Genomic DNA, 21,601 nt, shown 5'->3' with positions numbered 1-21,601 from the left:
GATGATGATGGTGGTCATGGGTGTGACAGTGATGAAGGTCATGGTGGAGATGATGATGATGTTCATGGGCGTGATGGCGATGAAGATCATGGTGGAGATGATGATGATGGTGGTCATGGGCGTGATGGCGATGAAGGTCATGGTGGAGATGATGATGATGGTGGTCATGGGTGTGATGGTGATGAAGATCATGGTGGAGATGATGGTAATAATAGTGGTGATGGGCATGATGGTAATGATCATGGTGATGAAAATCATGATGGAGATGATGGTGATGAAGATGATGCCACCATGGGAGCTGATGAAGCCCTATGAAGGCAGAAATCTTTGTCCTATTCACAGATGTATGCCCGGCTCTTAGAGCCTGATGCAGGGTACACACTCCATAAATATCTTTTGAATGAGTGAGTACATGACAATAATAATAATGACTAATATTTGTTGGGTACTTCCTTTAGGTCAGGCTCTGTTTTCAGGGCTTTATGTGCCTAACGACACTTTATCTTCATGAACACCTGCTGAGGAGGGTACTGTTACCACAGCTCAGCAGAGACAGGGTGAGCTTTGGAGCCTGAATGCCTGAGTTTGAGTCCTTGTGTGTGTGAGACTGAGCCAGTTTCTTGATTTCTAGGTGTGAGTTTTTCCAGCTATGAAGGAGGGATAATAAAGACACACCTTATGGGTTGCTGTGCCGATTAAATGATAAATTAATGCATATGTAAGTGTGGATAACACAGGGCCTGGCTCTTGATAAGTGCTCGTTCTGGGATAGCTGTTATTGTACGTATCCCCTTTTTTACGGATCAGGGCACTGAGGGCCCAGGTCATTCAGGGCATACCTAATGGAGCCATGACTGGGACCCAGGCTTGTCTGACCCAGGGTTCTTGCTCATAAGTCAGAGTATCCTGGACTCGAGACCGTGACCAGGCGATGGGACTCTGGTGGTTTGTTTCCTTTCTCTGAAAGGGAACTTTCTCCACCTCTTCACTGGTGCACAGAGATAGTCATAGTGTCTGCCTTTGGGGAGGTGGTGGTTGTGGGGATTAGATGAGGTAGTGTGGGCTAGGACAGAGCTCGGCACATCATGTGCTCAGTTAACAAGAATAATCACGATCCCTTTCTGAATGCACTTCTGTGTGCCTGACCCAGTGTGCCCTCTTAACACACAACATTCCATCCTCACCACAGCCCTTTGCAGGAGGAACTCGATCCTCATTTCAAAAAGGACACTGAAGCTCAGAGAGGGCAAGCTCTTTGCCTAAGGCCACACAGCAGAGTAGGAACTCAAACCCAGAATAATACAATGCATACTCGCCTGCTTTGACATTGCCTGGGGTTCCGGGTTAGGACTCCCTTGATGGCCCCTCTCTGAGTGACCTTGGGTGCGCCCCTTCCCCTCTCTCGGTCTCGGCTTGTAAACTGGGGACCGTCTTGAGAGATCCAGCTCTGATTCGGCTCCTGTGGCCTCAGGCAGGAGACGGTTCCCTCCTCCTCCTCTCCCCGGTTGGGAGCCTGGCTCAGAGGTGTTGGAAGGTCATGGAGCTGGCGCCCCCACAGTCCTGCAAAGGCCAGCGGGGTCCAGTTACTTGTTGGGGGTGGGGAGGGATAATGTCTGGGGGTCCTGATAGATGGACTCTCTGCCCCCGTCAACAGGCGAAGGAGCACGCGGAGAATTCTGTTCCCTGGGTCTCATTAAGCCCCAGACTTACAGAACTGCTGACTGGCAAACTAGGAGGGGGCTGAGGGGGGGCCTCTGCCTGCCTTCCCCTTCCCTCCTGGGTAGTTAGGGGCTCACAGGACTGCACACCAACTTGGAGGCAAAAGGTCCGCTTTCCCATTTGTAGATTGGAGCAGGTGCACCCCAACTCTGGGTCCCCCCCAGAGGGCCCCACGGGGTTTTAGGCTTCGGGCTCCCCCGTCAGTGGGCTGAGGTTGGGGAGGGGACTCTGGCCCAAGGTCCCTCCACCCTCTGCTGCCTTCTGCCAGCCCCAAAGAGGCGAGTGCTTAATTATCCGGTCACTCTATCCCTGCTTGGCCAGGCAGCTAAGCCCAAACATCTGGCCCCGGGGCCCAAGGCCAGGGTGGATGGCCAGCCTCCACCTACTGCTGGCCCTGACCTGGACACCTCCCACGGGACGGCTGAGCCCTCTGCTGTGCCCGCCAGCTTGCACCAGGCCCAGAACAGTAGCTGCAGAGGCCTAGCAAGGTCAACTGATGCAGAAAAAACATTTGATAAAATTCAACACCCATTCATGGTTTACACACATACACTCTTAGCAGAGTCGGAGAAGAGGGGACTTCCTTAATCACACAAAGGGCGGACAGAGAGACACAGATCTATCCTTTCCCGTGGGCAATAATGACAGTCCGTGTAGAAAACCCCAAAGAATCCAGTGCACAAATGATTGGTGTTAGTAAGAGTTCAGCTAGGGTGCAGGATCAGTACTCTCGAGTTGTGTCCCTTGCACCTGCAAGTGTGACCTGTGCTCTGGTGGCATGGGCTCACCAGCACCGCCTCAGACCCACCAGATCAGAATCCGGGTTGTAACAGGGAGGCAGGTGATTCATGGCTGGCAGCCTTCATGTGTGAGAAGGATGGCCCAGGCCATTTGCATATCTGTGTGGCACCGAACTGCGAAGACTACTGCCAAAGAGCTTGTTTCTAGAGGCTTCTCTGCTGGCCCTGCTCTGGCCCGAGGCAACCCCCCCTCCCCTCCATGCGAGCAGGGTGCAGGTTGGGTGCGGCCGCAAGGGTTTGATTCTCTGTGGCAACCGTCCTGACATTCCTCATGAGTTTTCGTTTTGTGTTTTGTAAGTGAGGTGGATGGGACAGTGAAGCACGAGCCTGGGCTCAGGCCAAGTCACTTCCCTAATGGGTTCTGGTGGCTGGATCCTGGTCCCATCCCCGTGAGGATCTACCAGCCAGTATCCCCATGCAGAGGGAGAGAGAGAGGACAGAAATACTTTTTTTTTTTTTTTTAAACGAGAAACTCCACATTTTCTCTTTGCACCGGACACCCACATGACCCAGCTTGCAAGCTTGGGGTTCCCCAGCTGGTGGGGGGCAGAATGTCCTTCGTGGCCACAGGCCCGGGGAACACGTTAGAATTGCTGGGTGGGTTTTAAGAACAAAGACTGTGGAATCAGGCCAGAGCTGGGATGGAATTCAGGCTCTTTGGAAAGTAGGGTGTTCCCTATCGGGGCCTCAACTGTCTTTTCTGTAAATCGGAGGAGGAGTAGGAAGTGGGTCCTGAATTTAAGGGCTTGGTTTGTGATTAATTCAGAGCTACTGCAAAGACAGAAGGGCTTTTTCCTTTCTCTTTAATGGGGATTCAGGGGCCGGAGAAGGAAAGAAAACCAATCAAGGCATGAGAACCTGGAAAAAGCCTGTTTTGTGGTGTTTTGTTTGTTGTTGTTGTTATTGTTGTTGTTTTTCATCTCATTGAGATGAAATTTACATGTCATAAAATTCACCCTTTCTCCGTGTACAATTCAGTGGCTTTTAACATAGAGAATTGTACAACACATACCACGATCTAATTCTAGAACGTGTCCACCACCATCACCACCCCCAAGAAGAAACGCTGTGCCCCTTAGTGGCTGTTTCCCATTGTCCCCCAACAGCCCCACCCTCAGCAACCACCAGTATTTCCTCCTCTGTCGATTGGCCTATTCTGGACATTTCCACAACGGAATCCTACGATGGATCATCTTCCACGACTGGCCTGTCTCTTCCTGTGGTGTTTGTGAGGTCCGTCCACGCTGTGGCATGTATCAGTGCTCCCTTTGTCCCTTTTCATGGCCAAGTAATGTTCCAGAGTATGGATGGACCACATTTTGTTCATCCACTCATCTGTTGATGGACATTTCAGTGGTTTCCGCTTTTTGGCTCTTGTGAGTAACGTTGCTGTTAGTATCTGTGTGGACGCACGTTTTCGTTTCCCGTGGGCACATACTAGGAGCGGAATTGCTGGGCCACGTGGTAATTCTGTGTTTAATGTTTTGAGGAACTGCTGACTGTCGTCCACAGTGGCTGCACTGTGTCACATCTCGCCAGCATGGCACGGGGGCCCAACTTTTCCACGTCCTCATCAACACGTGTCAGTGGGTCTGGAGGCTCCTGTGACCTCCCATTTCTATCTCCATCATTTACTCCCGACCCCCAATGCCCGTGTCCTCCCAGGAAAGAGTGTCTGCCTCACAGCCACAGGCATACACTCACACAAGCCCCCATGCACACTCACGCACACACGTATACCCACACACACTCCCTCACGCTGACTCACGCTCACACAAACCCCAGCCTGCTGTGCGGGACCCTTTTGGTGCTGACAGCCTGAAGATGCAATCTGGGTTTGACTCCTGGCTCCGCCCCTGCCCCTGCCCCCAAGGTGCTACCTTGGCTGCCCTGGCTGCCCCTGTGGCTCCTACCTGTGAAATGGGGAGGGTCCTAGCGAGCGGGCAGATGTGTCTGCAGCGGGCGGGGGGGGGGGGGCGCTGCTGCTCGAGGAGCATGGCTTCTTCACTGTTAAGGTTTATGATCAGTATTAAGTTTTATTTAATAAGTAACTAATATTAATTAGCACTGCCCCTGCCCCTTTCAGGCCTTTCCTGGGAATCTTGGTCCTCCTCCCCTGCCCTGGGGCCCCCGACTGGGTGATTATCACTTCCAGTTAATCCTCAGCTGCTGCCACCAATTAACACCCTCTGCCATGCCCAGTTGGGGTGGGGGGGCCTGCGTGCCCCTCCTATCTCCACTCCCCTCTTACCAGGCTCCACCCTGCCCCAGCCATCTCCAGCTTCTTTGGGACACATTCTTGGCCTGATGGCTCAGGCTATTTCAGATTCACGGATAAGATGGCAGGAGGTCCTGATCATGCCCCCCCCTCCCCCCCCACTCACCCCCCCCCCCGCCGCCACTTATCTACCTCCCTGTCTGGTTCTCTCCAGTGGTCCCCTACTCCAGTAAGCTCACCTGGGTTGCCTGGGACAGGGGCCATGTCCCTAGTCCTCTGGATTGAACCTAGATTGAAGGGCTTTGGGGGTCACCCCAAACCCCACCCCCTGCCCATGTAGCGCCTTGAGGCCACAGCAGGGGCACTGGAGGGGGTGGTGAGGGCCTGGGAGAGAGTGACACACGATCCAGCTCTGAGTTGTAGCCTTGCTCTGGGCTGGTGGCCAAAGAGGGCGAGGAGAGGAAGACAGAGTGTTTGCAAACAGGGCAGCTGCCAAGAAGGGGCCTGGGTGGAGGGGGGAAGGTGTGAAGGAGAGAGGGGCCCGGCCGGTGACTGGCAGTGGCGCCTGGGTGACTTTCCTCCTGCTCCACACACACATACTCAAGGTCTCGCGGACACACAAACAGGCCCGACGTCCACACGCACGGAGCAAGGTGCGTGCAAACTTCCACCCAGTCCCCTCACACACAGGCTCAGATGCTCGGACACTCGCAACACAATCACATCATCCACAGAGACACAGTCACGCCCTCACCATCCCCCCCCCCCACGGGCTCAGACATTCACGGCCACGCTCCAGGCCAGCTCAGGCTCCTATCCACGGATGGCTCTGACACTCAGTGCCTCTGCTCACACACAGGTCCTTGCAGAAGTAGGCTCACTCACAGACATGCGTGCGGCTGGCCTCTGGCACGCAGCATGGCCACACGGGACCGTTTTCTGCCATTCTTTCCGTCTCTCCCTCCCTCTCTCTCTCTCTCTCTTCCTGACAACACGGTCCGGCATGTGCATTGCCCTTCTCTTTCCCAAGGTGACAGACCAACAGCATCATGGAGACCTAGGTGCCAGATGAAGTTGGGTGAGAGAAGAGAGGACACATTATCAAGAGGGCGACAGCCTGGTGTGCAGGCAGAAGAACAGGGCAGCGGGAGTAAGTGAAGCCCAGCCTGGGAGGAGAGAAAGACGGGGCAGGAAGACAGGGACACAAACCAGACGGGTTCGTTTATTGAACACGCATTCCCCGCCCCTTGCTATGGGCCAGGACAGCGACAGCTACGTGGGGGACCCCCCCCAGGACAGGCTGGACCCCTGTCCCCCAGAAGGACACAGACCCACGTGTATGTCACAGAGGGAAGGGGGGCAGAGAGTCAAGACATGCGGCTGCCCGGTGGGGGGTGGGGGGCTTCACTGAGGAGCGGGAGGTGAGGAAATGAGCCATGAGACCACAGGCAAAGGCAACGGCGTTTGCCAAAGCCCCGGGGCAGATGGCGACGGTGACACGGAGGCCCCCCAGGCCACGCGAGGGACACGGAATGCCCACGCAGGAGGAAAGGAAGGCCGAGAGGGGCAAAGAGGTGAGAGGGAAGCCACAAGCCACCCCGTGAAGGCGGAGGAGACCTCAGGATGTGGGGCCCACCCGGCTCCCTTCGAGAGTCTCTGCAGGAAGGTGGGCTCAGGCTGTGCCCGCTCACTCTCCGTCCTCCTGTCCGTCCCCCTCGTCCACCTCCTCAGCCTCCCCCTCCCGCAGCCTCCAGGGACGCCCCAGGTAGTCCTGGACGGAGCCCACGGGGCTCCTCTTGCGGGGGCGAGGATCCAGCAGCCCCCACAGGAGACTGTCCGCCGCCGGCGTCAGGCCGAACCAGGGCTGAGGACGGTCCTCGGGCTGGCCGGACGCCTGCCAGATGAGGAAGTCGTCATAGAAGGGGTCGGCCTCGGCCAGGGGCTGGTCCCAGGGGAAGTAGCCGGTGAGGAGGCAGAAGAGCAGGACCCCCAGCGCCCAGGCGTCCAGGGCAGGCTGGATGGGCAGGCCCTCGGGGAGGGGCGGGGGGCAGCAGAGCTCGGGGGCCGTGTAAGGGATGGGCGGCCCGCTCAGGCGCAGCAGGGTCCCGCGGGGCCGCGTGTGGCCGAAGTCGGTCAGTTTGACCCGCTGGCAGGCAGGGTCGCACACCAGCACGTTCTCGGGCTTGACGTCCCGGTACACCAGGCCGCGGGAGTGGATGTGCTCCAGGGCTGAGGCCAGCTGAGCCGCGCAGCGCTGTATGGCCGGCTGCGGGAGGCCCACCTGCGGGGGACCGGCGTCAAGGCCCTCCGCCCCGCCCCGCCCAGCCCCAGGGACACCCCGGAGAATGCACGACCTCAGATAAGTCTGCCACGGTGAGGCCCAGCGTGTGACCCCGATGGGCCCAGGGGGCCCTAGTGTGACCCCGTGAGGGCTCATGTGACCCCCATGAGGCTCAGTGAAACCGAGTGAGGCCTGGGGTGAGTCCATGAGGGCCGGTGAATCTCAGTGGGGGATAGTGTCGGTTCTCTCTCCTCCAGGGAGGCTCCATGAGGGGCCTCGGGGGCTACAGTGAGGCTGGGTGAAGCCCAACTCAGTGAGCGCACTCCTGAGCCCCAGAGGGACCCTCGGAGGCCTGCTCGGGGTCTACCTACCCACCTTGGGCTGGATGAAGGTGATGAGGTCCCCACACAGGACAGGCTCCGTCAGGAAGCTGTAGGAGGTGGCGGACTCGATGCCGATGCCGTAGGCCGCTACTATGGCCGAATGTGTGCCCAGCGAGAGGCCCACGCAGAACTCATACAGGAAGCCGCGGAGAGACGTGGAGGCCTTTGGGAGTTCCTTCAGGGCCAGGGTAGTGCCTGGGGGCAGCAGAGACAGGTGTGGAAGGAGTGTGAGAGCCCAGGGTCACCTTGCCAGCCCCTCAGCCCAGACTCGTCCCCACATGCCGTCGCCGTGTCTTCCAATCCCTGCCTCCCTACCCTGCCCGCCCCAGATGGCCACGAAAACACTGCCAGTGGTAATGACCGTAATAATGCAGGCATTCGGTGAGTTTCTGCCCCGCTGTCTCAGAGCGGACGGAGGGGAGCCCCGTAGACCGAACTCAGAACCTTACATGACCTAGTCTAGTTGCAAAGCCCCTCATCCCAACAAAACCCCGGGCACAAAAGCCACGTCGAAGGCAGTGGGAGAAAAGACGTCCTGCACTGGGGAATCGATCTGATCAAGGAGGAATCCTAAGGAGGTTGTCACCCATGCAAGCCATTTCCTGGAACGAAGTTCCCCGAAGCCAGGAACTCTGGTGACTTCCATTTTTTGATTCCCCAGCAGCCGTGAGGGCCCAACCTCCTGCATCAGGAGGTCATGCGTGATGGAGAGAGGTCACCTCCTCACCTAAAACGCTGACCATTCTCTTCCCACCCCCCAGCCGGATGCAGCCGCGCCTTTTCTGACCGTCTGCAAGTACCCTGGATTCCCGCCATCATGGCACATGCCACCTTCTATTTTGATGGCACCCGTCCCTCTGCGCTCGCTCTGCGCCGTGAGCCCTCAGGGGCTCTGTGTCTCTACCTTGATGCCCCCACTGCCTCCCAGCGTGGGGCGGGCACCCAGAAGGTCGAATGAAGCAGTGCCCGCCCCCCACATCCCCATTACTGCCGGTGCCTCGACGTTCTGCGACGACTCATGTCTGCATCTCTGTCTGCCTGTCTCTCTGTCATGGGCTGAACCGTGCACCCCCCTCCCCAAATCCTGACGTCGGGGTCCTCATTCCCAGTTTCACAGAACATAACTGTATTTGGAGATAGGGTCTTGAAGAGGTAAAATGAGGTCACAGTCCACCGCGACTGGCGTCCCTATAAAAGGAGGAAGCTGGACAGAGACACGCACATGTGAGGACACTGGGAGAAGACGGCCGTGTGCAAGCCAAGGAGAGAGGCCTCGGAGGAGACTGAGTCTGCCCACACCAGGGTCTCGGACTTCCGGCCCCCACAGGTGTGAGCAAACAAATCCCTATGTTTTCAGCCGCCCTAGTCTGCGGGGCCTTGTCTGGGCCGCCCAAGCACGCCAGTACTGTCTCTGTCCCTATCCATCCTGGAGCTCCTCCTTGAAGGCAGGGCTGACTCAGATTGATCTCTGGCTTCCAGGCAGCAACCACCCAGGACAGAGCAGAGCCCCCAAGGTGGCCTTGGAAGCCCGAATTGACACCGACTCTGAGTCCATCCATACTGTCCCTGTTTCAGGGGAAGGACAGAGGATGTGTGCACACTGGCAGAAAGGTAACAGACAGGGGGTGGGGGCAGTGTGCCCTGCAGGCCCACTGTGCACCAGCCTTGCTAAGTACCTGGCAGACGGCATGAGTCCGCATCATCCCCATGGCGACCGCTAAGCTGGCCACATGTGAGCGCCAGAGGGAGGGACTCTGTCTTGCTCCCCTTTCTTACCGGCAACTCGAGCCATCGACATATGCTCAGAGAAAAACACAGTCTTTCCAGAGAAGGAATCATCACCCGCATTTCCGAAGGAGGAGGCCGAGGCTCAGAGAGGGTAGGGAACTTCCCAAGGACACACAGCCCGGAAGGGGCAGAGGCAACGCTTGGTTCATGTTTACGGACTCCCCGGCCTCGGCTAGCTTCTGCCGGGGCCCAGTCCGCCACCCTCTGCCCCTCCAGTATCTGTCTCCAGGCCCTGGTACCTTTCTGGCGATGGGTGACCAGCAGGACCCGGCCGAAGCGGCCCTGGCCCAGGGGACGCACTTGCTGGTAAAGCTCGTCCACCTCGGCTCGGACCAGGGTCTGGGCACTTAGCGCCATCATGTCCTCTAGCTCCAGGGCTGCCTCCTGGCCCTGCCGGAGCTCCTCTGCCGTGAGGCCCCCTAGGTCCTCCTTGGCCAAGTTCTCCGCAGCCCCCGTCTCCACCTGTTCCTCATCTGACTGTTTGCCGGGCATCTCTGCAGGGCAGAGTAGAGACAGTGACCCAGGGCCGAGGTCCTGCTAGACCTGGGGCCCACGGGACGAGGGGCTGCGAGTCTGGCCTCCTGGGCCTGAGGGAGGAGGGGGCTAGGGGGGCGTCTAGACTCCTGGGGCTAGGGGCTCATTGGCACTTCCCACTGTGACTCAGTCTCTCTCTTCATTAGCCGCATCTGAGGAGTGGGGAGACCAGTTGCGGGTTGGGGTGAGGTCAAGCCTAAGGTCACAGATATCTCTTGCCCCTGCCCCCACATCCCTGCTCCACCCAATGGCCCAAGGGTGAAAGATGAACCAGATAACTCGAGACACCCCCCACCTTGTTTCCAAAGCAAACAGACTTGGGCCCTGGGGGTGGATGAGTAGCCTCTTTCGCCTAAGAGCAAACAGGTGTTCTCTGCCTCCAGGGGCTGGGGAGGGCGGCTGCGCACTCCGGGCTGTGGGGACACTGGGACCTGGATGGGAGCAAGCACTTGGGAGAAGTCCCCAAGTCCTTGAGACGCCTGGGGTCCAGCTCTGACCTTACTCCTCCTCTCTCAGACCCAGGAGTCCTGGCCCCCAGTCCCTCCTCCCTCAGACCCAGGAGTCCTGCCCCAGCCCCTCCTCCCTCAGATTCAGGACTCCAGGCTCCCTCTCCTCTCCTCCCTCAGACCCAGGACTCCAGGCCACCACCCTCCTCCCCGCTCAGACCCAGGACTCCAGTCCCTCCAGCACCTCCTCCCTCAGACCCAGGAGTCCAGACCCCCCCCCCCAGCTCCCTCCTCCCTCAGACCGGGAGTCTGGACCACCAGCCCACCCCTCTCCTGAACCTTATATGTCTCACACATCTTTTGACTCCCAGACTCTCTTTCCCTAACACTCAACCACCCTACGGCCTCAAAGTTCAGCCCCGGCCCTCTGAGGGACCTAGGACTGTGGCCAACTGCCCGGCTTCACTATCAGGTGCTGCCCACCTCACGCGGCTTAACCCTTGCCTCCTCCTGACCTGGGCTCCGGCCTCCAAGCCTCACCTTCTCCAAAGCTTGCCCGACCCTTCGCTGCCTGCTGTGGTCAGTGCCCAGCACTAGATCCCATGCCAGCAGAGGCCTGCCCGGGAGCAGACCCCGCCCCCACCTAGGGGGTCGTAGGCCCCGCCCCTGGCCCCGCCCCTTCTACCCCACTGGGGCCAGAGCGACATCGTGTGTTGACTCCTAGAACTGGCTGCTGTCAGAAATGTGTCCCAGACCCAGGCCCCCAGCCCCCTCCTCCCTCAGACCTGGGAGTCCAGGCTCCAGCCCCTCCTCCCTCAGACCTGGGAGCCCAGGCCCCCAGCGCATCCTCCCTCAGACCCAGGAGTCCGGGCTCCCATTCGCCTCCTCCCTCAGATCCAGGAGTCCAGGCCACCAGCCCCTCCTCCCTCAGACCCAGAAGCTCAGGCCCCCAGCCCCTCCTCCCTCAGATCCTCCTCCCTCAGACCCAGGACTCTAGGACCCCAGTGCCCCCTCCCTCAGACCCAGGAGTCCGGGCCACTGTAGAGGATGACATCATTTCTCTAGCTTGCCCCTGCCTTGACCCCACCCAGCTGCCCCATCAATGCCCCATTGACAGGTCAGACACAAGTGTTTGGTGAGGGGTGTCCAGGGGATGAGACACTGGGGTCCTGTTGGGGAAAGGATGAGACAACGAGATTCCAGAACGATGCAGTGAGAGATGATCTCAGACTTGGGGCAGAGGGGAAGCAGGTGGTGGAGCAACTGGGAAGGGAGGGGAGGGGAGGGGAGGGGAGGGGAGGTCTGCGTTCTGAGTCCAAAGACTTTAAAGTTGGAGGGAGGGGGTAGGCAGAATCTCCAGGGTCTGAGGGAGGAGGGGCCGGGGGCCTGGGATGTCACATCTCCTCGCCAGGTTTACAGCAAGAGGACCACTGTGGACTCACTTCATTTTTTTTTTTTTAATAAACCTTTATTTCAGAAAAACTTTAGATTTCCAGAACAGCCTGAAAGATGGTGCTGAGAACTGCCGGGCCATCCGCCGCTCCCCACCAGGTTGATATCTGACACAGCCAACGACCCCACATTTGTCCAAACAAAGAAATCATCACTCAGACGCCTCCGCCAACAACCTTACGCTGTCCCCGGGTCCAATCCAGGACACCACACTGTGCTTGGTGGACCCACGTGTTTAAGTCTAGAAGGCACGAGGGACAGATTCCCGTGGAGGGAGCAGTTCCCGTTCCTGACTCTGCCGGGTGCCGGGGCCAGATGCACGCAGCCCCTGCCCTGCAGGTGTGAAGCATCATAAGCAAGGGGTACGTGTGCCTGCGTGTGCGTCGTGGGGCACACGGCTCCCAGCCTGGCCCAGGTGAATGCACGGTCTTCCAAAGCAGCTGTGGCCCTCCACATGGACGGCTCTGAGGTCCACACGCCTGGGACAGTCACACACCTTGGTGCTCTGTGCTCGTAGGGAGCCGGCGCAGGGCGCTCGCCATGTGGGAGCGGAAAGGATGTCGAAACGGAAAACAAAAAGAAAACCAAAAACAAGTCCATCCTGGACAGCACAAGAGGTGAGGCCGAAAAAGATGGGAGACACAGGTCACCCGGATAAAAGTTCCCGAGGCTGGAGAGGGCCTGGGGAGAGGTCCACTTCTTGGAGGCACTGAGCTGTGACAACGGCATTCTTGGGGAGGACGCAAGAAGTAGCTGCCGGAAGTGTGTGTGTGTGTGTGTGTGTGTTTAGGTCCAGAAAGAATGAGTGACTTCCCTAGTATGTCACCCAGAGCCCCGGGAAATGGGAGAAGGGATGAGGTGTCCATCATCAGGTTTCAGTCAGATCCTGAAAGCCCAGATTTAGTGACAGGGACAGTGAGCGTCAACCGGGTCTTGGTGGGGATGAGTGACCCCATCAGAAGTCCATGATGAGGATTCAGCATGTCCCTGCACTGCAGAAATGCGTCTGCAGAAACAGTGCCTTCCTTCAAGAAGACACATTCAGGACAGAAGGAAGAGGGGCTGAGGGCCTAGACTCCCGGGTCTGAGGGAGGAGGGGCTGGGTCTCAGGCTCCCGGGTCCTCAGCTGAGAGGGAAATTGTGCACCCCAGTCCAGCCCTCAGCAGGGTGAGATGAAGTATGTTCCATCCCTATCCTCCCGGGAGCAGCTGTCTCCATCCAGGTGGCCAGGGTTGGGGGAGGGAGGCTGCGGGAGGGGCCTCTGGCCCAGGCTGTGGCCACCTGTCTCAGTCACCTGGTCAGGGAGCTTCCCCATCTGTCCCCATCCTCCTGCCACCTTTGCCCTCCTGCTCCTCCTCCTCCTCCTCCTCTTCCTCCTCTGTCCCCTCTTCCAGGCTTGCTCCCCCCTCTTCCTCCTCCTCCCCATCTTCACCAGACATGTCCCCCAAGCCCCCAGACCCCTCTCTGTTCCTCTCTAACCCCCAGTCATCCCCCAAGAAGTCCAGGACAGCCAGCGGGGGGCTCCTAGTCTCGGGATCCAAGTCTAGAAGCCCCTGGAGCAATGCCAGAGCTGGGGGAGCAAACTGGTCCCAAGGGGGGGGTGGTTGAGGAGGCTGGGGCCTGGTGGTCAGCCAGCCAGCAAAGGCCTCGAACTCGGGGTCAGGGGCCAGTGCCACATCCCAAGGGAAACAGGCAGTGGCAGCGCAGAAGAGAAGCACCCCCAGGCCCCAGGAGTCCACTGCTGGGCGCAGGGGCAGGGTGTCAGGTGGCAGCAAGAGGCAGAGCTCGGGTGGGGCGGAGGGCAGTGGCCCTGGTGGGGCAGGGGTTGGACTGCCCTCGGGCCGGGTCAGACCTAGGTCACCTAGGGCCACACGGCTGCAGACAGGGTCAAAGACTAGCACGTTGTCTGGCTTGACATCCGCATGGACCAGCCCCCGGCCATGGAGGAAGTCTAGGGCTCCGGCTAGCTGGGCCACCACCCTCTTCACCAGCAGCTCTGGGAGGCCCTGGGGTCAAGGAGAGATGAAAGTCAGGCTCCTTCTTTATTTTGGTTCTTGGGGTTCAAGAATTCAGAACCTCAGACCAGTGGCTACCTCTAGTGTCTCCACTGCACCCCTAACACCTTCTCCAGATTATCCTCAGCCACAATCTGCAGCCGCCCTGCACTCTAACCCCCACGTATGTCGTCACTGGAACCCCAGACTGAACCAGAAGCTCTTTTAGCTTCCACCAAGGTTTCTCCTAACCCTGATACTCAGACCCACTCCTTACATTTCTTATCTCCTCTAGCCCTACCACCCAGATCTCCAATGGGAACCCAAATCTCATATTTTATCCTAATCTTAGTCCCTACTAATTTAGATCCTGTATCTAACTCAGACCCCAATCTAAAGTCAGTTTATTTCATCAGTCAGTTGAGAAATCTATCTATCAAGCTAGCCGGGCAGCTAGTCAGCAATCCATCCATCCAACCTCTCATCCAGTCAACATTCTACACAGCAGGGTTTCTGCTTAACATCCTTTCCACCAGCAAGTCAGCAATCCAGTGATTTATTCAAATATTTAATAACCAAAATCCATCCATTCTTCCTTGCTTCCTTCCATGTATCTACCATCCACCCATCCACCCATCCATCCATCCATCCATCTGTCCATCCATCCGTCCGTCCATCCATCCATCCATCCGTCCATCCATCCATCCATCCGTCCATCCATCCATCCATCCACCCACCCATCCATCCATCCGTCCATCCATCCATCCATCCACCCACCCACCCGTCCATCCATCCATCCATCCGTCCATCCGTCCGTCCGTCCATCCATCCACCCATCCATCCTTCAATCCATCCATCCACCCATCCACCCACCCACCCATCCATCCATCCGTCCGTCCGTTCCGTCCATCCATCCACCCATCCATCCTTCAATCCATCCATCCTCCCACCCACCGATCTTTCCACCCACCCATCTTTTCATCCATGCATCTTTCCGGCCATCCATCCATCCACCCATCCATCCATCCATCCATCCATTCATCTGTCTCCCTCCCTTCTCTTTTTCCATCTGTTTATCTCCAGCCCTATCTCAAATCCAAAATCTATTCTTAAAGATGGTCTCACTCTAATCTTCAAACTCACGTGCCCCCAGAATCTCATGGATTCAGTCCTGACCTGGTCTCCTCACCAGAGGAAACCTCAGTACAGCCCATCTCCAACTCAGTCTGTATACCTATCCTTACCCATCCCTGTCTCACTCTGCAACCCCATCAATACTTTTCACACCCATTACCATTCTATAATCAAACATAAATTCAACCCACCCAACTTCACCCACTCCCACACTCCCAACCCCAGTGCCAATTAAAATCCCACCCCTAACTTCATCCCCAACCCCAAATCCAACCCCCTGCCCGTGCAAAGTTGCGTTGAGTGGTCGGGTGGCTTAAGGTTAGAGTTAGGCGTGGGATTGCACTGACAATTAGAAATAAGGAGGTTGTCTGGGGGCTTAGGACAGAGCGAGCTTGAAGACGGATTTGGGTGTCAGGATTGGTGATAGGAGTGGGTTAGGGACAGAGTTGTACATGGGATAAGCAGTCCCGACCTTTGTCCCCAAACTGCCTCACCCGTTCCTGCAGCATCCCGCTGAGGTCTCCATATGGTGCATACTCCTGGGCAAAGGCAAAGTGTCGGGGGGTCTGCAGGGGTCCTGCTAGGGTCTGGAGTAAGCCTGGGTGTGATGAGACACAGCGACCCACACAGAACTCTCTCAGAAAGGTGGTTCTCAGGACCATGTCTCGACGCAGGAGCTTCAGGGCCACAGCAGGACCTGCCGGGGAAATGGGTGCGGAAGGGAACTCAGGGAGCCCTGATCTTTGCTGTGGGGCCTTAGGCAAACTGCCTAACCTCTCTGAGCCTCAGATGTTTCATGTGCAAAAACAAGAGTGGCAGTGTCTGACCTCTCTGTGCTTCCAGTTTGTCCTTGTATGAAGTAGGGGTTGAAGGTGACCTTCCCTGAGGACTCTTCCTGCTCTGTGTGGCCTTGCACAATGGTCTTACCCTCTCTGAGCCTCAGTTTTGTCTCGAATAAAGTAGGGGACGTGGTGACTTGAGTTCCAATCCAAGCTGCCTTCCTGCCTTGCTGCGTGGCCTCAGGAAAGTCTCTTACCTTCTTTGGATGAGCTCTGTTTATTGGAGGACCAAAGAGCTCTTAACTTTCTGAGAACCCCCATCCAGATGAAGGGCTCCCATCATCTCCTGAGGATGCTCCTTGTCTCAGTGGCTTCTGAGAACCCTATTATGGGGAAGTTCTAGGGTCTGCCCTTTGGTGGTCCAACTCACCTCCTTGGCGAGGCCGGGCAAGGAGTACGCGGCCATAGGAGCCAGAGCCAAGCTTTCGGATGAGGCGGTACTGAACACGCAGATTTCTCAGTGGGGTCACCCTGGTGGCTGTCAGCTCCACAAGCCGTTGGAGGGCCGTAGCTGTGTCCTCCTGTAGGAGAGGAGTAGAAGTGGGGAGGGGGTGAGTCTGGGGCCCACTGAGAGCAGTGGGGGAAATTGGAGGCCCAGCCCAGGGCTGATGTGGGGTGCCAGGGTTATAGGGTCATTGTCCCCGGGGAGGAGGATGAGTCATAATGACTCACTGGCCTTAGGGCCACCTGTTTTTGCGTCCTAGCGGGGTTAAGGGTGATTGTCTCGGAGACCCTGCCCACCTCCATCAGTGGGAACCACCAGGAGCCCCCCCGCCCAGGTTGGGACTGCGCCCTCAGCCGACACAACCCCCACCCCACCCGATTCTCTCTCCATCCTCCTCATCCAGTGCTTTGTTCTTTCTTTCTGAGCCTATTTCCCTGGCAGCCTCGGTCTTGCTGTGTATCCTTGGGTTTGCGTCATTCTGGGTCTCTGATGTTTCTGTTTCCCGGTCTCTTCCATTGCTCTCTGTGTCTGCTCACTGTCCCTCCGCGTGTCTATCTCCGACTCTGTTTTTCTGCATCTCTGTCTGCCTTTCCCTCGTCTCTCGGCTCTCACCTCTGGGTCCCCATCCTCATGGTTCTCGGGGTCCCTTAGCTCCATGTCAGGGTCCCCTGGTGTCAGCTGGCCCTTGAGCAAGCACCTCCTGTCTGGGTCCAGAGAGCCCCACCGGCCCCACAGGCCCAGCAGAGCTGAGATCTAGAGCCCGTGTCAAAGGGCCTGTCTCGATCTCCCCCTGCCTGGTCAGGATTTCTGGGACATCCTCCGCCCGACTTTTGCCTCCTTGTCGGCCCTGGTCTCTGTGTGTCCGTCTGTATTATCCTGTCGACCTCTCTCTCCCTCTCAAACCTCCTTGCCCTCTCTGACCTCGCAGTATCGTTGCTTCTGTGTGATTATCTTTCTCAGTCTCTCTCTCCTCCCTCCCTGTCCCGGCTCTCAGGCCTCAGGGTGGGTCTCCCTGTCCCTTCTCTCGTCCCCACTGTTGTCCCCACTGTCTGTCATTCAGGATAGTCCACACTCCGTGGCCCCCCGTTCTTCCCTGTCTCTACTTTTCTGTTCTCCCGCTCGGCCTCACTCTGGCCTGCTCTCCCGAGTGTCTCTCTGTCTCACTCCTCCTGCCTTTGTTCCTGACTCTCTCTCTCAGAGCCTTTGTCCCTCCCTTTCTCTGAGCCCGGGACAGGGGTGTGTGTGACAGCTCAGAGACATCCTGTCCCCCCCACACCCCTCCCTCACCCCCTCTGACCCGCTGCCCCCCTCCCTCCCCCTTCCAAACTTAGACCAGCTTGGACTCTGGGCTCTGGTCCCAGGACAGAGGGGACAAAACGTATTGTGAACCCCCAAGGGCCAGGCCTGAGGGCAGTGGGAAAAGGGGAGACAGGCCCCTTCACATACCTTACTTGGGATGGGATATCCAGAGCTCCGTGCATTCTGTCTTCCTCCATGGGATGGGGGTCTGGCCTCCAGGAACCAGAGAGACCATTCCCAAAGTCCCGTTCTTTAATACTGAGTCCCCAGCCCCCTCCTCCCTCAGACCAGGAGGAGTTCAGACCCTCAGCCTCCTCCTCCCTCAGACCAGGAGTCCAGGCCCCCAGTCCCTCCTCCCTCAGACCAGGAGTCCAGGCCCCCAGTTCCTCCTCCCTCAGACCAGGAGTCCAGGCTCCCAGCCCCTCCTCCCTCAGACCCAGGAGTCCAGACTCCAAACCCTCCTCCCTCAGACCCAGGAGTCCAGACCCCGCAACCCCCTCCTCCCTCAGACCCAGAAGTCCAGGCACCCAGACCCTCCTTCCTCAAACCCAGGAGTCCAGGCCCCCAGTCCCTCCTCCTTCAGACCCAGGAGTCCAGACTGCAGACCCTCCTCCCTCAGACCAGGTTGTCCAGAACCCAGCCCCTCCTCCCTCAGACCCAGGACTCCAGGCCCCTAGTCTCCTCCTCCCTCAGACCTAGGAGTCCTGGCTTCTCTTCCCTCAGACCCAGGAGTCCTGCCCCCAGCCCCTCCTCCCTCAGACCAGGTTGTCCAGAACCCAGCCCCTCCTCCCTCAGACCCAGGAGTCCTGCCCCCAGCCCCTCCTCCCTCAGACCCAGGAATCCAGACCCCCAGCCCCTCCTCCCTCAGACCCAGGGGCTCTAATAGCCAAGAGATGCACCGGGCAAAAGGACTTCTTTCCTGGCCTCAGCATCTGCTCTGAGCCTGGCTCCGTGCAGGGCGTGGGGTGGGGCTTTACCCTGGATCCTCCCAGCCATCCAAAAAAGGATGGACATTTAGCCCCAGTTTTCAGAGCAGGAAACTGAGGTTCTGAGCTGGGATCACCTTACACAAGGTCACAGGGGGAGGAGGAGATCGTGGGACCTGAGCCAGGTCCGAGTGACTCACAGCCCTGTTGTGTGCCCAACTCGGTTTCACTACTACTACAGCCCTGCTATTAATAAAGACACAGCAACAACGTTACCCAGACTCTGGAAGGATCCTGAGAAACTGGCTACGGCGTTGCCCCTGGGAACCCGGGAGGGGGAGGGGGAGGGGGGCGGTGCTGGCAGAGAGAGAGGCAGAGAGAGAACTCTTCCCTCTTTGATTTTTTTTTTGGGGGGGGCGTTGGTTGTGAAAAGTTGCAAACATGCAGAAACGTCGAAAGAATGCCACCCTGACCAGACTTTACATGTTCACTTTCTTCAGCACTCTCTTTTCTTTTGGGGGGAATGAAGTATTTTAAAGTAAATTACAGCCTAGGGATATCTTTCTGGGTTCAGGGGTATGCTGCTGGTGTTTGCTTTCAAATATTCCAGCGAGAGAAAATCCAAGAATGCATGGAGGGTTGGAGTGGGGGGGGGGGGGGGGGGGAATGCCGAGACAGGAAGGGGACTTGGGCGCGTGGCTCAGCGAGAAAAAAGGGATTTCTTTCACTCTTTAGTTCTGGTTATGCTGGACATTTTTCCTCCTAAAGAGCTAAGAGTCGCCAAATACACCGCAAGTGTCATAAGAAATTCTTGCAACACTGGGGTTGACATCTCTATGAAAGCAAGGATCATTTCCAGGTCAAGCGCAATGCTATTATGATTGCCTCTAATAGCATTAGCAATAATTCCTTAAAACCAGCTCAGAGGCAGTCTTATTCCCTTTCCCCCTGTTTGTCCAAACAAGTCCCCTATTCCTGCTGCCGTTGGGTCCGTAATCAGTGTCAACACACAGCTTTGGGGGAACTTTGTCATTGCCGTGCCTTTCATCCTGTGGATTTTTTTTTCCCCCACAGCGTATGTTACCTATTCAAAAACCAAAGCTGAAATGAATAAATACAGTGGTGACTATTCAATGCTTATCAGATGCCAAATGCCAGGCTCTGGCCTTTTTTTTTTTTTTTTTTTTAATTCAAGATTGTGGAGTCCTCCCTACAAGCTCTGGACGGGTACAGTGATGCTTTCCAATGTACTGGTGGGGAGACTGAGGCCAGGAGCAGCGGAGCCATTGGCCAGCAGACAGAGCCTGGGCCAGGACTCCGTGCGGCTCTGAGGACTCCAGGCCGCTCTCCGCTCCCTGCCCAGGTAGCTTGAGTGAGCCAGAGCCCCGGTGTCCCAGCAGAGCTGAGCTTCTCCACTGCCCACTAGGACCGGACTTGGGGCCGGATGTGTGCACGCAGGGGGCCGAGGGGACTCTGCAGCTGTTCCTCCTGGGTCTCCTGGGAGGGGGGTGAGAGGGGACGCTGGTGCAGGGCTCTGGCTCTCCCCAGCCCCCTGACGGGCTCACCGATGATCCGGGGAGCTTTGCACTTCCCCATTTAGCAACGCCACCCCACAGGGTCACCCGGAGTGACCCGGAGGAGGCAGGTGTGGGTGGGGGAGGCTCCAGTCCTGGCCCCGCGAGGCACACGCCCCTCATCAAAGCTGGCCTCTAGGCCTCCCGCCTGCCCTCTCCTGTGTCTCCTGTCTGCCAGTCCCCAAGGGCTCCTCCGGTGACTGTCCTCCCGGCTCAGTCCCTCCTGGCTGAGTGAGTACTCCTCGACAAGCGTCCAAATGCCCCCGTACCTCAGCGTCCTCCTAATGAAATGGGAGTAATTGCACATTCTACCCAGAGCATTATTGTTAAAGAAACACTTGACATGCTATATTTTAAATATGTCATATATCGTATGTAATAATCTATGGAATATACATGACCATGTGTATAATTATATTATGTATTATACATATCATTATCTATTATATAGAGTATATATCTTATATATATAATATATATATTAAGTTTTTATTTATTTATTTTGAGAGAGAGAGAGAGAGAGAGAGAGAGGGAGAAAGAATCCCAAGCAGGCTCCACACTGTCAGTACAGAGCCCGATATCGGGCTTGAACCCATTAACCGTGAGACCGTGGCCTAAGCCGAAATCAAGAGTCGGATGCTCAACAGATTGAGTCACTCGGGTGCCCTGTTATTATTATTTTTTTTATGTTTATTTATTTTTGAGAGACAGAGCACGAGCAGGGGAGGGGCAGAGAGAGAAGGAGACACAGAATCCGAAGCAGGCTCCAGGCTCCGAGCTGTCAGCACAGAGCCTGACTCAGGGCTCGAACTCATGGACCGCAAGATCGTGCCCGGAGCCAAAGTCGGACACTGTAACCGACTGAGCCACCCAGTCGTCCTAGGTGCCCTGTTATTCATTTCAAAATGCATTTGTGGGCGCCTGGGTGGCTCAGTTGGTTAAGCGACCGACTCTTGGTTTCTGCTCAGGTCATGGTCTCGCAGCTCATGAGGTCAGGCTCCTTGCTAACAATGCCGAGCCAGCTTGGGATTCCCTCTCTCCCTCTCTCTGCTCCTCCCTCACTCCTCCCTCTCGCTCCCTCACTCTCACAGTAAATAAATAAATAAAACTTAAAAATGCATTTGCTACATACGTATATACGTATAACTGCTGTAGCCTGTCTCCTTGCATGTTGTTAAATGTTGCATGAATAGTATCACATCTGTGACCTTCTGCAGCTTGCTTTTGTTTGTGAGTTTCATCTGCACCCGGTACTTGGAGCTCAAGCTCTTTCCCTTGCAAAGATGTTGCATATTCTAGTGTATGAACACGCACTCGTTGATGGACCCGTTCTTCCGATGAGGGACACTTTACCTTTCCTCCAATATTGTGCTCTTTCAAGCAGGGTTGCAAAAAATATTTGCAGACACGTTGCCTTGTGCTCAAGGGCCCACTTTCTCTGGTCCTGCCACATGCTCTCCAAGGCGGTTGTATCTGGCATTGACCTTTTGTTGTTATTTTTTTGAGTTCACAGGCCCCTTTGAGAATCTGAAGAAAGACATAGAGACTTGCACTGCCCAACACAGAAGCCACCAGCCACGTGTGGCTCTTAAGCACTTGAAACGTGGCTGGTCCAAATTGAGAACTCCTGTGAGTGTCAAATTGACCTTGGATTTCAAAGACTTAGCACCAAAAAGAGAATGTAAACGATCTCCCTGATGGTTTTCATATTAATTGCATGATGACCTGATAATGTTTGGGATGTACGGTCGATCGCGCCAATCGTGGAT

At 56.7% G+C, this 21,601-nt stretch overlaps 4 protein-coding genes across 4 annotated transcripts in view; 2 read left to right on the top strand and 2 right to left on the bottom strand.

Moving 5' to 3' along the window:
- The window catches only part of SSC5D (scavenger receptor cysteine rich family member with 5 domains), a 23,083-nt gene extending 22,963 nt beyond the window's left edge, over nt 1-120 (top strand). The window contains 1 exon segment of the mRNA XM_049622229.1: nt 38-120. The gene's annotated coding sequence lies outside the window, so the exon portion shown is untranslated.
- Nucleotides 1-21,601, top strand: part of RPL28 (ribosomal protein L28) — a 139,127-nt gene that overhangs the window by 99,388 nt on the left and 18,138 nt on the right. The gene's annotated exons all lie outside the window — the stretch shown is intronic.
- SBK2 (SH3 domain binding kinase family member 2) lies at nt 5,762-10,361 on the bottom strand. The gene is made up of 4 exons (XM_049621460.1): nt 10,019-10,361; nt 9,429-9,683; nt 7,394-7,596; nt 5,762-7,018 (listed from the first exon to the last, which is right to left on the bottom strand). Exons 2-4 carry the CDS (start codon nt 9,679-9,681, stop codon nt 6,425-6,427), a joined length of 1,050 nt encoding a protein of 349 aa, XP_049477417.1. The 5' UTR covers nt 9,682-9,683; nt 10,019-10,361; the 3' UTR covers nt 5,762-6,424.
- Nucleotides 12,992-16,690, bottom strand: SBK3 (SH3 domain binding kinase family member 3; the record flags this gene model as incomplete). The annotated part of the gene is made up of 4 exons (XM_049622228.1): nt 16,646-16,690; nt 15,959-16,220; nt 15,244-15,446; nt 12,992-13,627 (listed from the first exon to the last, which is right to left on the bottom strand). Coding segments are annotated over exons 1-4 (1,146 nt in total), but the record flags the coding sequence as incomplete, so codon positions are not given.

Source organism: Panthera uncia (genome assembly GCF_023721935.1).
Source record: "Panthera uncia isolate 11264 chromosome E2 unlocalized genomic scaffold, Puncia_PCG_1.0 HiC_scaffold_19, whole genome shotgun sequence".
In the NCBI taxonomy this organism is placed as follows: domain Eukaryota; kingdom Metazoa; phylum Chordata; class Mammalia; order Carnivora; family Felidae; genus Panthera; species Panthera uncia.
This window is presented reverse-complemented; position numbering and strand designations above follow the sequence as displayed.